Genomic DNA, 14,053 nt, shown 5'->3' with positions numbered 1-14,053 from the left:
ACTGGGCCTTTGCTGTTTCCCAGAGACACCATCGATGCTGTGAGGTGATAGAGAGGCTTCTCCTTGCCTTTCTCACTCTGGCCTCCTTGTTTCCCATGTCTCTGCTGGGAACCAGTTCTCGAACTGCCACTTATCTGCTTTGTTGACATTCCTTTCCGGCCACCATTCCGGTGTCCTTGCATTCCTGGGCCTCTAGAGGACAATTGCGGACCAGGTGTCCACTGCTTCCACAACGAAAACATCTTTTGGAAGCAAAAGCTTTCACACAGTCCTCACTGCTCCTGGCTGCCCCCCCCACTCCTTCTTGGGTTGCAGCCTGTGCTCTCTTTCACAGCCCTCTGGCATTTCGATTCCTTATCAATCAATCTCCCACTTATATATTCCAACGTAAGATCATTTGGCGGCATCATCTCCATCGTTAGGACTAAGTTCTCATAACTTCTGTCCAAGAAGCTTAACAATGCATAAGCCTTAAGTTCATCTGGGAAGGGCACACTGAGCTGACGCAGCTTGCTAAAAACAGTCAGCATCTGGGCAATGTGGTCACAGAGAAGAGGGGACAGCCTCTTCTCAAACAGAGAACGTATGACATAGATCTTTGCCCCAGGTGTGGTCCTTTGGTGTATTCTAGTCAAAGCAGCCCAAATTTGGTGACAAGTTCACAAACCATCTATGTGAAGAAGTTGTGATGATTCCATAGCCATCACAACGTGGGACATGGCTTTCTGATCCCTCCTCAGTGCACACGCTGCCCTCTCTATCTCAGCAGCCGGCTCCAGCAGGCACTGGGTCAGCCTGTGTACATTCCCAAAACTGCTTTCCTCCCAGCCAGAAGTACATCCGCCTTGCCCAGTCTTCCCAGTTTGAGCCATTAAGCCTTTCAAAAGGCACAGTAAAAGTCTCACACTGTTGATCTGCAGCCATCTCCCCCCCCCCCAGGGCTAAAGCTTACTCACACTGTTTCAGCTGCCGGCCCCTCGAAGATGCTTCTTTCAGCTAGCTCCTCTGCTTCACCAGTGAACTCAGAACTGCCTTTGTCCTCTCCAGCAGGAGTTCAAAGCTGGCAGCCTTTCTTGTACTCCCTTCTCACACTTGGCAATAAAACATTGGCTTCCATAACCTATTGTAAATAAATCTGCCGTCCAGCCATTTCCTCTTGTGCACACTCTGAGGAAATATGACCTAAGCAGGAAATATGCAGAGACACAGCAGTTTGCCTTCCGTGTGAGGAAAAAGGAGTAATAAAGTCCAGAGACAGCTTCTTCTATCTATAAAGTGTTTATTTACAGCAGTAAATCACCTTCAGAGCTTTCCGACATCCTCTCTGTGCAGAAAGCACTCTCAGATTAAAACCGAAAGCAGCTCACAGAACAAAGGCTGTGATGATAGCAATAGTGTCGCGTAGACGCTCCTCCCCCCAGATACAGAACATCAAGGAGGTTAACCCTATAACCACCATACCCTAAAGGTCTATTGTTCTGTACTGCTCATAGTCAGATTTCATCATCAACCTATCCATACTCAAGATCGTAGAGATGTAAGATGATCCTCTTGAGTCAGGCTAATGGTGCATTCGTGTACGGCAGCCTGTACTCACACTGACCAACCGGATTCCTGTGGAAAACCTTCAAACTGTATTCAAAAGCAAATGCACTGTCTCCACCATTGTTTCCTATGGCAGTGAGTTCCATAGTTTATCTATGTACTGTGAAATAATATACCCCCCATTGAATTGGGTTCCCTCCCCCCAAGATTTTGTCTGAATCAGGTCTCCTTGGTGAAATTCAGAGAACTAGATTTCTGCCCTGGTGCTTAGAAAAGATGGCAATAAAGAACCATGCACACTTCGCTGGGCAAAGCATTTGATAAAGCCACAACTGAAAAGTTTTATTTTCGCCAACACAAGTGATGGATCAGAACATTATATTCTTGATACAAATGTGTATTATATATGTGACAAGTATATTGTTGGACTTTCCACTGACTGTTGGCATCCTTCAGCAAATGTTTGATGAGCAGATAAAATTGATTATTGCTAACCATGATTGGAGAATACAAGTAAACCAGAGCTTAATCAGATTGAAAGTGGAATGAAAGAGGACAGAGAAACTTCAGGTTGCATCTGTATTCCCATAATGGACCTCAGCTTTCTAGAATCCAGGCTTAACCACTGAATTTATTCCTGTTATACAGCTCTTAATGGGCACAAAGCCACTGCTTTCTCTTAGTTTTAACTGTAAATCAGAGCCTACGTTGCCAGCTTGTACTCACTCTGGGAGTAAGGCCCATTAAATCTTAAAACACTTATTTCTGCGTAGACATCTGTACTGTTATACAGCAAGCTAACTATGCTTGTTAATGAGTGTCTGTAAGATTATGGCCCTTTGCAGAAGGTCCAGGTATTCAAATGGAGACAGGAATGGAAGGAAGTAGGACTAATAATAATAATAATTTTATTATTTATAACCCACTCATCTGGCTGCGTTTCTCCAGCCACTTTGGGTGGCTTACAGCAGATACAAAAACACAGTAAAACATGGAAATAAAAAGGGAGGGTGGGAGGGTGTCGCTCTTCACCCATCCATGCTGCGAGAGCCTCCTGCAACCGCCCTTTTAAGCCTCACTTCCAGGCTAGACGAGACAGCAGCCAATGGCTACAGCCAGCAAGGCACTTCCCTCCAGGAGGCACCAGTGAGTGATCCATTTATACTGCCTTTTGGGTTGGAAAGACACCTCCCTTTTGAGATCCACCGGCCAAGGAGAATTCCCCTCCAAAGGCCAGCAAAAGTGTGTGCCTAGGCTATCGGGGAAGGAGGCTGAGAATGAGGCAACACCATTGTCTCCCCTGGAAAAATGGTGAGCAGCCATTGTTCTCATGCCACGTGGTTGATGTGAATCCAGGTCCACTCAGCCAAATTCAAGATGCTCACAACACCATACTACATTTGGGAGTCTCCATTGTTTACAAGGTCTTCTATTATGAACTTCTAACTTCACCAATACACCACTGGCCCCTTATTATCCACTGAAAGGGAATTTAACACAATAGTTCCGAATATGTGACAAACACATTTTCTTCAGCAATTCCACAGGGGTTCACAAGCATTGAATAAATAACTGAATTCCAGCTTGGTTATTAACAGGGCTATAATTAAATCTGCTGCTCCTCAAAAATCCCTGTGGACTTTCAGGGGCCACTTGCAAGAGGAACACAAAGGATACTAAAATTAACCAGAATAATTTAAATAGGGTCTGGGATCCACAAGTCTGATCTTACACACTCCCAGATTACATCGTCTCAGGAAACTGAATTACCAATCAAATGAGACAATTTTTATCTTGGAGTAGCTAATTATAATATTGCCAGAGAAATCATGGGTTCCATGTAGAACAGACAGTTGCCTTTGTATTAAGGATGGTGGTTTTAGTGTTCTTACTGCTGGAACTGATTTCTTACAATGTATGTCTGGCTCACATAGCGAAATGCAGGCTCCAAGGTCCACACCATCCACTTCACACGTATCATCAGCCAGGAGATTTTAACATTGGTGGCATTGTTTACCATGGTGGTTTCATCTCCTCTCCAGCAACATTTGCTGAGGAACCCCCACCAGCGATGCCTGAAGAGCTTGTGTAAGAACTAAGTCACTCATCCATTACAACAGAGAAATGATCAAACCTAGAGTCACAGCCTGAGAGTAATGACTAAGGCTGCAAACCTCTACCTATTTACCTAGTAATAACAAATTTGCATTTCAGTGGGACATATGCTGATGCAAAAATCCATAGGAATGTCTTGTGAATTGAGAGAATAATGTAGAAGCTCCCATTTCTTGATAGGAAAATAAATATAAATGTATTGAAATGTATGCATGTTTGTGTATGTGGGAGAGCCCTTTTGAAAAGCCAATTTTGATAGACTTTATCTAAACTAAAGGTAAAGGGACCCCTGACCATTAGGTCCAGTCGTGGCCGACTCTGGGGTTGCAGCGCTCATCTCGCTTTATTGGCCGAGGGAGCCGGCATACAGCTTTGGGGTCATGTGGCCAGCCTGACTAAGCCACTTCTGGCGAACCAGAGCAGCGCACGGAAACACCGTTTACTTTCCCGCTGGAGCGGTACCTATTTATCTATTTACATTATGATGTGCTTTGGAACTGCTATGTTGGCAGTATCTGGGACAGAGCAACAGGAGCTCACCCCGTCGTGGGAATTCAAACCGCTGACCATCTGATTGGCAAGTCCTAGGCTCTGTGGTTTAACCAACAGCACCACCCGCATCCCTATATTTATCTAAACTACTAGAGTATTAGTAATAATGAATTTTTAAAAACCTGTTCTGAAGCTGAATGCTTCATTTTCTGATCTAGGCTAAGGTTTGTTTCAGCACTGAAAGGTACTTATTATGAAGTATAGAATTCAGTGAATTCCAATGACAATCCCTGCTCCATGAAAAAGAGGTCACTGCAGGGAGAGACCAGAGATTGTAAGTGTCAGGAAAAGACCTCAGGTGTGTACGGCAAGACGTCCCATTGGCCCCACATTAGCAACCCAACCTTAAAACATTGGAAAAATGGGACAATAGTAACAACATGGATTTCAGTAGAGACAAATGCACAAATCTAAGATGAGGAACACTTGACTTGCCAGTAGTACATGTGGAAAAGGTCAAGGGATCTGCTTCAATAGAAGTGTAGTGTTCTGATCAAAGGAAGTAATAGTACTGCTCTGTTCTGCCTTGGTCACCTGGAGTCCTGTGTCCAGTTCTGATCACTACAATTTAAGAAGGAAACGTATTAGCAAGCTGGAGGGCAACAAGGGGAGGGCAACAAAGACGGTCTGGAAACCAAGCCTTATGAGGAACGGTTGAGGGAGTTTGGTATGTTTAGCTATGATGAGACTGAGGGGAAATATGATAGCCATTAAAAAATATATCAAGGGTTGTCACCAGGAAGATGGAACCCACTTGTTTTCTCTTGCTCCAAATAAGTGTATGAAAGAAATAAGAAATGAGATTTCACCTAAACATCAGGAAGAACTTTCTACTGATAAGAGCTATTCAATAGTAGAGCAGACAGAGTGTAACCGGCCCCCAACTCATTATGATTAACTACTGTGTTGATATCTAGAAGTTCCTGCTGATACAGTTTGCAACTCTCATTCTAGGGTGTTGCCTAAGCTTTACCAGCACATCGTGGCCTTGGCATTTGCAGTCAAGCAGATCAACGAAGACCCTCGCATCCTACCCAATATCACCTTGGGCTTTCACTTATATGACAGCTATAACAATGCAAGGAACACATATCTCGCCACACTGCTGCTTTTATCCGTTGTGGAGAAATTTGTCCCTAACTATATATGTGATGTTGAAAATAATCTGACTGGGGTCATTGGGGGACTGGATTCTGAAATCTCCTTTTATGTGGCCACTGTTTTGGACATCTTTAAGATTCCGCAGGTAGGACACCTATGTACAATACCTCTATTAGCTTGTATAGAGAAAGACCTAGGTTCCTCGGCATCAGTTCAGGGTGTATCAGCAGTTCAGGGTGAAGATGAAATGGGAAGGAAAACCATGTACACCACCTTGAGATCCTTGGAAAATAAAGGCAGTACATAATTATAATATAAGCAAACAAACAAACCTGGATAAGGAGAAAGGGTGCAATACCAGAAAAAAAATATGTCACTCGTCCTTTCTTACACACACATCTAGAACACTGATATCCCAAATGCCAATGATGGGAATGTGAGCTTTTCCCTCACCAGCTGTTTTTGGTTATGCAGCATTTTCTGTTTAGTGTGGAGGTATCTGAATTGAGTTGCTGGGGAAAGCAGAAAATTGCTTACAGGATAAAAGCTGACAAGTACATGCCAGTACTAAAATTAGTGATCAGGGCATCGCAAAAAAGCTGCTGGGGAAGGGGGGCAGGAATTGTTTACAGCCAAAAAAAACTGATAGGTAGGTGCCAATACATTCATTATTCCACTTTAATGCACCAAACCAATTAAATTCACTGCGAGGTATGGCAAATTGCAGATACATTCCAGTTCTTCAGGAGTACAGTAACAGTAGTGAGCAGCTGATTCATAAGTGAAATAAATGTGCAGAAATAAAGTCTGAGAAGAGGCAGCACAGTTTTGCTGTGTGATGGTGTATGTGAATCATGAAGAAGAAAGAAGAATCTCCAGAGAAGAAATGTGATGGTCCCAGTTTTCGGCCCATCTGTATGTGTGTCTTTTGTATAATTGAGAGAGAGGCACACAATCCGTGAAAAGGTGGCAAAGGGCATATTTGACTAACAGGGTTCACCTCATAATGTATATGAATACTGTGAAAGGAATCTACTTTGTCTCTTCTATTCTTCTATTTACTTTTTAGCTCATTTATGGCTCTGCTCCAGTGATGAATGATAAAAGCCCAGGGCTTCCCTTCTACCAGATGGCAGCCTCAGAAGCCCTTCAGTATGAGGGAATTCTCTCTTTGCTTCTGCATTTCAGGTGGACGTGGATTGGAGTCATTGCAACAGACAATGACAATGGAGAAAGATTTGTGCAAACTATTTCCCCCATGTTTACCAAGAGTGGTGTCTGCTTTGCATTCCTAGAAAGAATCCCCAATTATAGTTTTATATCTGAAATTAATGGCATAATACAACAGGGGGCAAGTATAAACCATAAGATTTTTAGCAGCACAGCTAATGTAATAGTTGCCTATGGAGAATCTTATTCCATGGCAACTTTTAGATGGCTTCCATACCTATCAGAACATGATGACATGACATACAATATAAAAAGTAAAGTATGGATAATAACAGCCCAGGTTGAGTTCACTTCATTTGTCTTTCAAAGGAATTGGGATTCAGGAATATTCAGTGGTGCTATATCCTTTGAAATTCACTTCAGAAACCCACCAGAATTTCATCAGTATATTGTGCACAGAAACCCTTCCAGCACAGATGGGGACGGTTTTATAAAGGACTTCTGGCAACAGGTCTTTGGATGTGTATTTCCAGATATCACCTCAGACAAGATGGAGGAGAATATGTGCACTGGAGAAGAGAAGCTGGAGAGCCTTCCCGGATCACTTTTTGAATTGAGCATGACAGGCCACAGTTACAGCATCCACAGTGCTGTCTACGCCATGGCCCATGCTTTACATGCCATGTTCTCATCCAGACTCAGGCACAGAGAAATGGCATACAGAGGGAGAGGGAAGAATCAGAATCAACAGTTTTGGCAGGTAATAGGCTGAACATCCTTGACTGCTAAAAAGGTAAATGGACCCCTGACCATTAGGTGCCAGTCACGGACGACTCTGGGGTTGCATACTCATCTCGCTTTACTCGCCATGGGAGCCGGCACAAAGCTTCTGGGTCTTGTGGCCAGCATGACTAAGCCCCTTCTGGCGAACCAGAGCAATGCACAGAAATGCCATTTACCTCCCCGCCAGAGTGGTACCTATTTATCTACTTGCACTTTGTGCTTTTGAACTGCTAGGTGGGCAGAAGCAGGGACTGAGCAACGGGAGCTCACCTTGACTGGTAGGGACTTGCTATTCCCTCACAAAGTATGGGTTTCCGAAATGTTTTCAGCCTGCTCATTCCTCTCAGGGGAAAAAAAGGCATTTGTTTGAGAGAAGTTTGGAGACCACTGATATGTTAGTGCTTTCACAGATAACAAGTAGTGGCAATAGTCGAGAGAGATGTTCAGCATTCTCTCTTTCCTATATACACAAAATGCTGCCTCAGAGCAGGTGGTCACAAACCCATTTGTGTCTCTTGGGATGAATGTGATAGAGGAAAAGAAGTGTGGTGGGGGCAGAGAAAGGAAGGCTGTAGAAAGGGGGGAGAGAGAAAGATGTGGGAGAGTGACAGTTGGTGGTCTCTCCATTCTTGGAGTTGACTGTATTACCACCCACCACTTGCTGTAGGTCCTGCCCACAGGAAAAAGATACCTCACTTCTGTATTAGAACTACAGCCATTTCCAAACAATTACCTTTTCTGTATTCAATCTAGCTCCATCACTTTCTGAGAAGCATCTCATTTAACAATACTGCAGGAGATGCGGTTTTCATCAACCAGAATGGAGAGGCAGCCTCTAGCTTGGATATTGTCAATTGGATTATATTCTCCAACCAAAGTTTGCACAGAGTGAGAGTTGGGAGGATATATCCACAAACTCCTTCAGACCAAAAATTAACCCTTGATGAAGATGCCATAACATGGCATAGGTGGTTTAATCAGGTAGGGCCACATTGTTAGATAATTCCAAAGAGATTCAGTCTTGCATAAGCAATGATCATTCACCTGCATGTCTACTCACTGTCTTTTAAACTGCAAGTTACTGTGTTGAACATGACCAATGCATCCAAGTACCAGACTAAGATACAAAAGCTTACTGCTAGAAGCCACTCAAGAAGTAAAGGCAAATATTTTATTAAGGAGGTTACAAAACAGAAGAACAGTTAAACAAGGTTAGCAGTGCAAATATACCTTAGGGACACACAAACAGAGAGCCTTCATCTGAATATGAGTGCTTTGATTTAGGTCAAATACCAGTTTTTCTATGAAAAGGCCTGGAGACAGGAGTGCAGGGTTTTCCCCCAGCCAATTAGGGCCTCTGCATATATTTTGCCTGCACAAGAGGGTGTACATGGTGAAAGACCACGAAATGGATGATCTTTTTGACCTTGAAGCAATCTTACATCAGAAAGTGCACACAAGTGGTTAGTTGGAGTAAGTAAATGGGTTTTTCTTTCTTCTGGAAGACTGCAATGTGAATTTTAAGTAAAAATAGAAATCTATATTAAAATAAACAAAAACATTAGGATATCTTTACACTTAGAAAACACTGATTTTTGACTGAGTTAAAGAGGATGCATTAATAGATAAGCCTAAAGATTTCACCTTTCTTGCTAAAATTTGGAGGAATGAGGTGGTTGGGAAAGGGAGGTATAATAATACCAGAGGAATAAAATGGGAAATGACAGCAGCAGGTGCAGGACACCACTAGTCTTCTACGTTCATAAGTGGAAGAAGTGGAAGCAGGAGAAGTGGTGAAGATTGAGAGAGTGAAGGAGAGAGATGAGAGGAAAGGAAAGGTGTAAAGAGCAAGTGACTGGGCATTAGGAATGGATACATTAGTCTTTAAAAATACGTATTCAAAAGTATATATTTTTCTTAACATGCTGAGAATTATGTTGCAGCATTCCAAGGGGTATCGTAGGTCCTGGATAGCTTCATTAAAATTTATGTATTTGTCTGGAATTTTGGTTGTTTTGGAATTCACCAAGATTGCATTCCTCAAAAATCCCTTATTTGGAACTCTTCTGCATTCTGTTCTTTCATTTATGGAATAGACTCGGCCTCTTTCTGTCTGTACTGAGAGATGTCTTCCAGGATCCAGCAAGAAAGTGAAGGAGGGACAGCCCCCTTGCTGCTACGATTGCATCCCATGTGCAGAGGGCAAGATTGCAAACCAGGATGGTAGGAGAAATAAATAGATTAAATAGAGCCTGCTTCTTTGCCTTAAGATTGTCTAAATTTGCTAATCAAATGTGAATGCCAATGAATTAAGAGTAGTTGGATAGTATGTGGATCCTTCTGACTTACACAGGCTGCACCCAGGCTAATGTGTATAAACATTGAAATGTCAATGGCCCTGGTTGTGGCACTTACAGGATGACATAGCTCTGAACCAACTAAATTCAACATGACCGCATAGAGCATCAGACAGAACTAAACATGTGTTTTGATTTAAACACAGCTCTTTCCTTCTCAGACAGAAAGGAAACATTTTAGTAAGCTGATATGATATGAGCTCATTTCTTTACATTTTTCCAGATATGAATGACTGTCATAAATGCCCTGACAAAGACTATCCAAGCAAGAATCGTGATGCATGTCTACCCAAGGATATCAGCTTCTTGTCCTATGAAGAACCTTTGGGCATAAGTTTAGCCTGCTGCTCTCTTTCCCTTTCCTTGATCACAGCTCTGGTACTAGGTATATTTATGAAGCACCATGACACACCCATTGTGATTGCAAACAACCAAAATGTCACCTACACTCTCCTCATCTCTCTCCTACTCTGCTTCCTTTGTGCATTGCTCTTCATTGGCCAACCTGAAAAGGTCACATGTCTCCTCCGGCAACCAGCTTTTGGCATCATCTTCTCAACTGCTGTTTCTTGTGTCCTGGCAAAAACTTTCACGGTGGTTTTGGCCTTCATGGCTACAAAACCAGAATCCAGGATGAGGAAATGGGTGGGGAAAAGACTAGGCCACTCCATTATCCTTTCCTGTTCCATAGTTCAAGCAGGGATATGTACTGTGTGGCTGGCAACCTCTCCCCCATACCCAGATGTTGACATGCACTCTGTGATGGAAGAAATCATACTAGAATGTAATGAGGGGAGTGTGGCAATGTTTTACTGTGTCCTCATCTACATGAGCTGCCTGGCCACTGTAAGTTTTGCTGTGGCTTTCCTTGCCAGGAAGTTACCAGACAGTTTCAATGAAGCCAAGTTTATCACTTTCAGCATGTTGGTCTTCTGCAGTGTTTGGCTGTCCTTTATTCCTTCCTACCTGAGCACCCAGGGAAAATATATGGTGGCTGTGGAGATCTTCACCATCTTAGCCTCCGGTGGTGGGTTGCTGGGTTGCATCTTCTTCCCCAAATGTTACATAATCATTCTGAGGCCTGAGCTGAACAATAGAGAACAGCTAATAAGGAAGAAAATTTAAAAAATAATAAACCTACCTGTCAGAGCCGCCCCTAGGTCCCAGCTCACAAAGGACCAACGCCCGGCTGTAGTTATGTACAAAAGTCATTATTGAAGTTCAGTTTCCATTTCAAAGCCGCAGCGTGCAGCTCTACGTCTTAAACCCTAGACCGGCGAAGCTCCGTCTGAATCTCCTCCCCTTCCACACCAGTTTAAGACTCTAGCCTTGCTCCACCTCTTCCTTAGCTCCTTCCTCCTCTGGGCCCTCCTGCCCGCTGGGGTTTCATCCTTTCTGGACTCTTCTGACGCTGACCCCCCTGATTCTTGCCCCTCCTTCCGGCGGGCTTTAGGACCTGGTTCCCTATCCGGGCTACCTGCTGTGCCGCTCGCCTGTACATTTGAACTTGGCGCGCGCGCGCAGCCGGCAACCTTCCTCTTGACCGTTCCCCCGCTCTCCGATGGAGGCGTGGTCAATCCTGACTCATCTTCTCTCGCTGGTGGTGAATACGCTGGCCCTGATACCTGGGACTCCTCCCCCCCACTACGCTCTGGTGGGGAAGCTGGTCCTGATTTCCAACTGCTGCTCTGGGAGTCCCCGCTGGCCCCTTGCTTCTGGGGTGTCCCCCTTGGGGCCCCCCTTGCCCTGGCCATCGGCGCCCCCTTCTGTGAATCTTCCGATTCGCTGGAGAGGCTCATGGAATCTCTCGGGCTACTGTCATCTTCTCCTACACTGCCCTCGGATTGCTCCCCCTCGCTCTCCATCTCCTCCCCTCCCTGCGCTCCCGCTGCGTCCCTGACATCCATCCCCCCCTCGAAGCCCCCCCTTCCCCCCTCTCCCTCTTCTGGCGTGGGTTCCGGGTGCTCCAATGCTGTGGGGGTGAGTGCCGGATACAGTTCTTCCCCCCTGGCATGCTGCCAGTCCGTGACGGGCACATCAACGTCGATCTCCTCCGCTTCCATTTCTTTGCAGGTGTGCTCGAACCCAGGGTCCTCCCCCAACCCGTCCATGCCCTCCTGTCCCCCCATTTCCTCGGGTGAGGCTGCGTGCCAGGGCCCTCTTAGCAGTTCCCTGCGCCACTCCTCCTCGGGTTGAGTGTCCCACCAATAAGAGCGGTCCGTACCAAAGCCTGAGATCGACCCCTCCGGCGAGGTAGTCTCTGGCGCCATTTCCTCAGCTGAGGAGAACCCCTGAAACATGCTGGCTGAGAGTGTGGGTGTGAAAAGATATTCATCAAAATAATCTGCCGGCATGGGTCTGTGTGGGAAAAGTGCATGGAACTCGTCTTTGAGGAATTGCTCCTCCATGGCATAGTCCGGTACCCACCTGTTGGTGCTGGCCGGGGTGTCCTCCCTGGCGAGTAGATATTCAATCAGACCATCGGCTGGGTGAGAACTGCAGGGCCTGCTCCCTCCCAGGGCCTTTTCCAACTGGCCCAGGGGGCGTGGCCCAGGCCCTCTCTCCTGGCTATAAAGGGACTCCTGCTGCGGGGAAGCCTCGGACCATCGGCTGGGTGAGGACTGCAGGGCCTGCTCCCTTCCAGGGCCTTTTCCAACTGGCCCAGGGGGCGTGGCCCAGGCCCTCTCTCCTGGCTATAAAGGGACTCCTGCTGCAGTGAGGCCTCGGACCATCGGCTGGGTGAGAACTGCAGGGCCTGCTCCCTCCCAGGGCCTTTTCCAACTGGCCCAGGGGGCGTGGCCCAGGCCCTCTCTCCTGGCTATAAAGGGACTCCTGCTGCGGGGAAGCCTCGGACCATCGGCTGGGTGAGGACTGCAGGGCCTGCTCCCTTCCAGGGCCTTTTCCAACTGACCCAGGGGGCGTGGCCCAGGCCCTCTCTCCTGGCTATAAAGGGACTCCTGCTGCGGGGAAGCCTCGGACCATCGGCTGGGTGAGGACTGCAGGGCCTGCTCCCTTCCAGGGCCTTTTCCAACTGGCCCAGGGGGCGTGGCCCAGGCCCTCTCTCCTGGCTATAAAGGGACTCCTGCTGCAGTGAGGCCTCGGACCATCGGCTGAGTGAGAACTGCAGGGCCTGCTCCCTTCCAGGACCTTTTCCAACTGGCCCAGGGGGCGTGGCCCAGGAACAAACTTTTGGAACAAACTCTTGGGAAGGGTGGGAAGTGTTCTGCCATTGCTTCCCGTTCCAGGGGCTTAATGTGCTTTAAAATGTCCTCAAGCAGTCGGTGGCAATTTAAATTTTTATTTCTTTTTTTCTATTGCTGGGGGTGGGTGGGATGGATATTTGGTTGGGGATTAATTTTATTATAATTGTTCTGTTCTTTTTTGTTGTTGTTGTTGTTGTTTTATTGGTTCTGTATAGTTTATGTTTTGTTTTGAAGGGGCTAGATCAGGGCTGCCTGGGAGTGGGGCCCCAGTCATCACGATGGCTTGGACAAGTTCCACAGGGGGGGAAGCACTGGGACATCCGATCTCGGTGATCATGGGCAGGAGGCGGAGTTACGCTAAGACCAGACCATGTCATTACCGAGGAGGCAGGTTTAGTCGTTGTTTGAAGACTATCCCTGCCTCCGGGTCTGGCCTTGACCGGATGGATACTGGAATCAACAGGGGAAACCTACATGACCTGAAGGTGTTGCTGTGTAATGCCAGGTCAATGAGGAATAAAACCACTGCCATCCACGACCTGATTGTGGATGGAGGACTTGACCTGGCATGTGTGACAGAGACCTGGTTGGAGGAAGCAGATGGGCCTGTCCTTGCCGCTGCTTGCCCACCAGGTTTCTCTTACGCACAGCAACCCAGGTCATGTGGGCGGGGAGGGGGGGTTGCAGTGATTTTTAGGAAGTCACTAGCTTACACCAGGCGTCCTACTGGGAAGATCCAGTTTTCTGAGTGCATGTTCTGGAAGTTGGGCAATAGGGGCAGTACAGGATTCCTTTTGGTGTACCGACCTCCCCGCTGCACCAAGGATTCCCTGTCTGAGCTGCTTCAGGTCGTGGCGGATTTTCTCCTGGAGACACCTAGTTTGGTTGTCCTAGGGGATTTTAACATCCATGCCGACACGACCTTACAAGGGGCTGCTCTGGACTTCGTGGAAAGCATGGCCTCCATGGGGCTGTCCCTGAATAAGTTTGGCCCAACTCATAGTCATGGACATGCCTTAGACCTGGTGTTCACCTCTAGTGACGTGGGTGATCTGACACTAAGTAAAAGTGAAACAAAAGAAGTGCCATGGTCAGATCACTTCCTGGTGCAACTGGACTTCTCCGCGACCCTTCCCCTCTGCAGGGAGGTGGGACCAATTCGGATGGTCCGCCCCCGCCACTTAATGGATCCAAATGGTTTCCAGAGAGTGGTAGGGGATGCCTTAT

At 46.4% G+C, this 14,053-nt stretch overlaps 1 protein-coding gene and 1 long non-coding RNA gene across 2 annotated transcripts in view; one reads left to right on the top strand and one right to left on the bottom strand.

Moving 5' to 3' along the window:
• Window positions 1-14,053, bottom strand: part of LOC309326666 — a 271,304-nt gene that overhangs the window by 25,324 nt on the left and 231,927 nt on the right. The window lies entirely within an intron of this gene.
• LOC309328421 (vomeronasal type-2 receptor 26-like) lies at window positions 6,387-10,748 on the top strand (the record flags this gene model as incomplete). The annotated part of the gene is made up of 4 exons (XM_081838422.1): window positions 6,387-7,243; window positions 8,020-8,247; window positions 9,363-9,489; window positions 9,847-10,748. The coding sequence occupies exons 1-4, from the start codon at window positions 6,407-6,409 to the stop codon at window positions 10,746-10,748; spliced, it is 2,094 nt and encodes a 697-aa protein (XP_081694548.1). The 5' UTR covers window positions 6,387-6,406.

Source organism: Podarcis erhardii (assembly GCF_964252035.2).
Source record: "Podarcis erhardii genome assembly, chromosome: 13".
NCBI classification, from domain to species: domain Eukaryota; kingdom Metazoa; phylum Chordata; class Lepidosauria; order Squamata; family Lacertidae; genus Podarcis; species Podarcis erhardii.
Note: the sequence above shows the minus strand (reverse complement) of the source record. Positions and strands in the feature narration are given on the sequence as shown.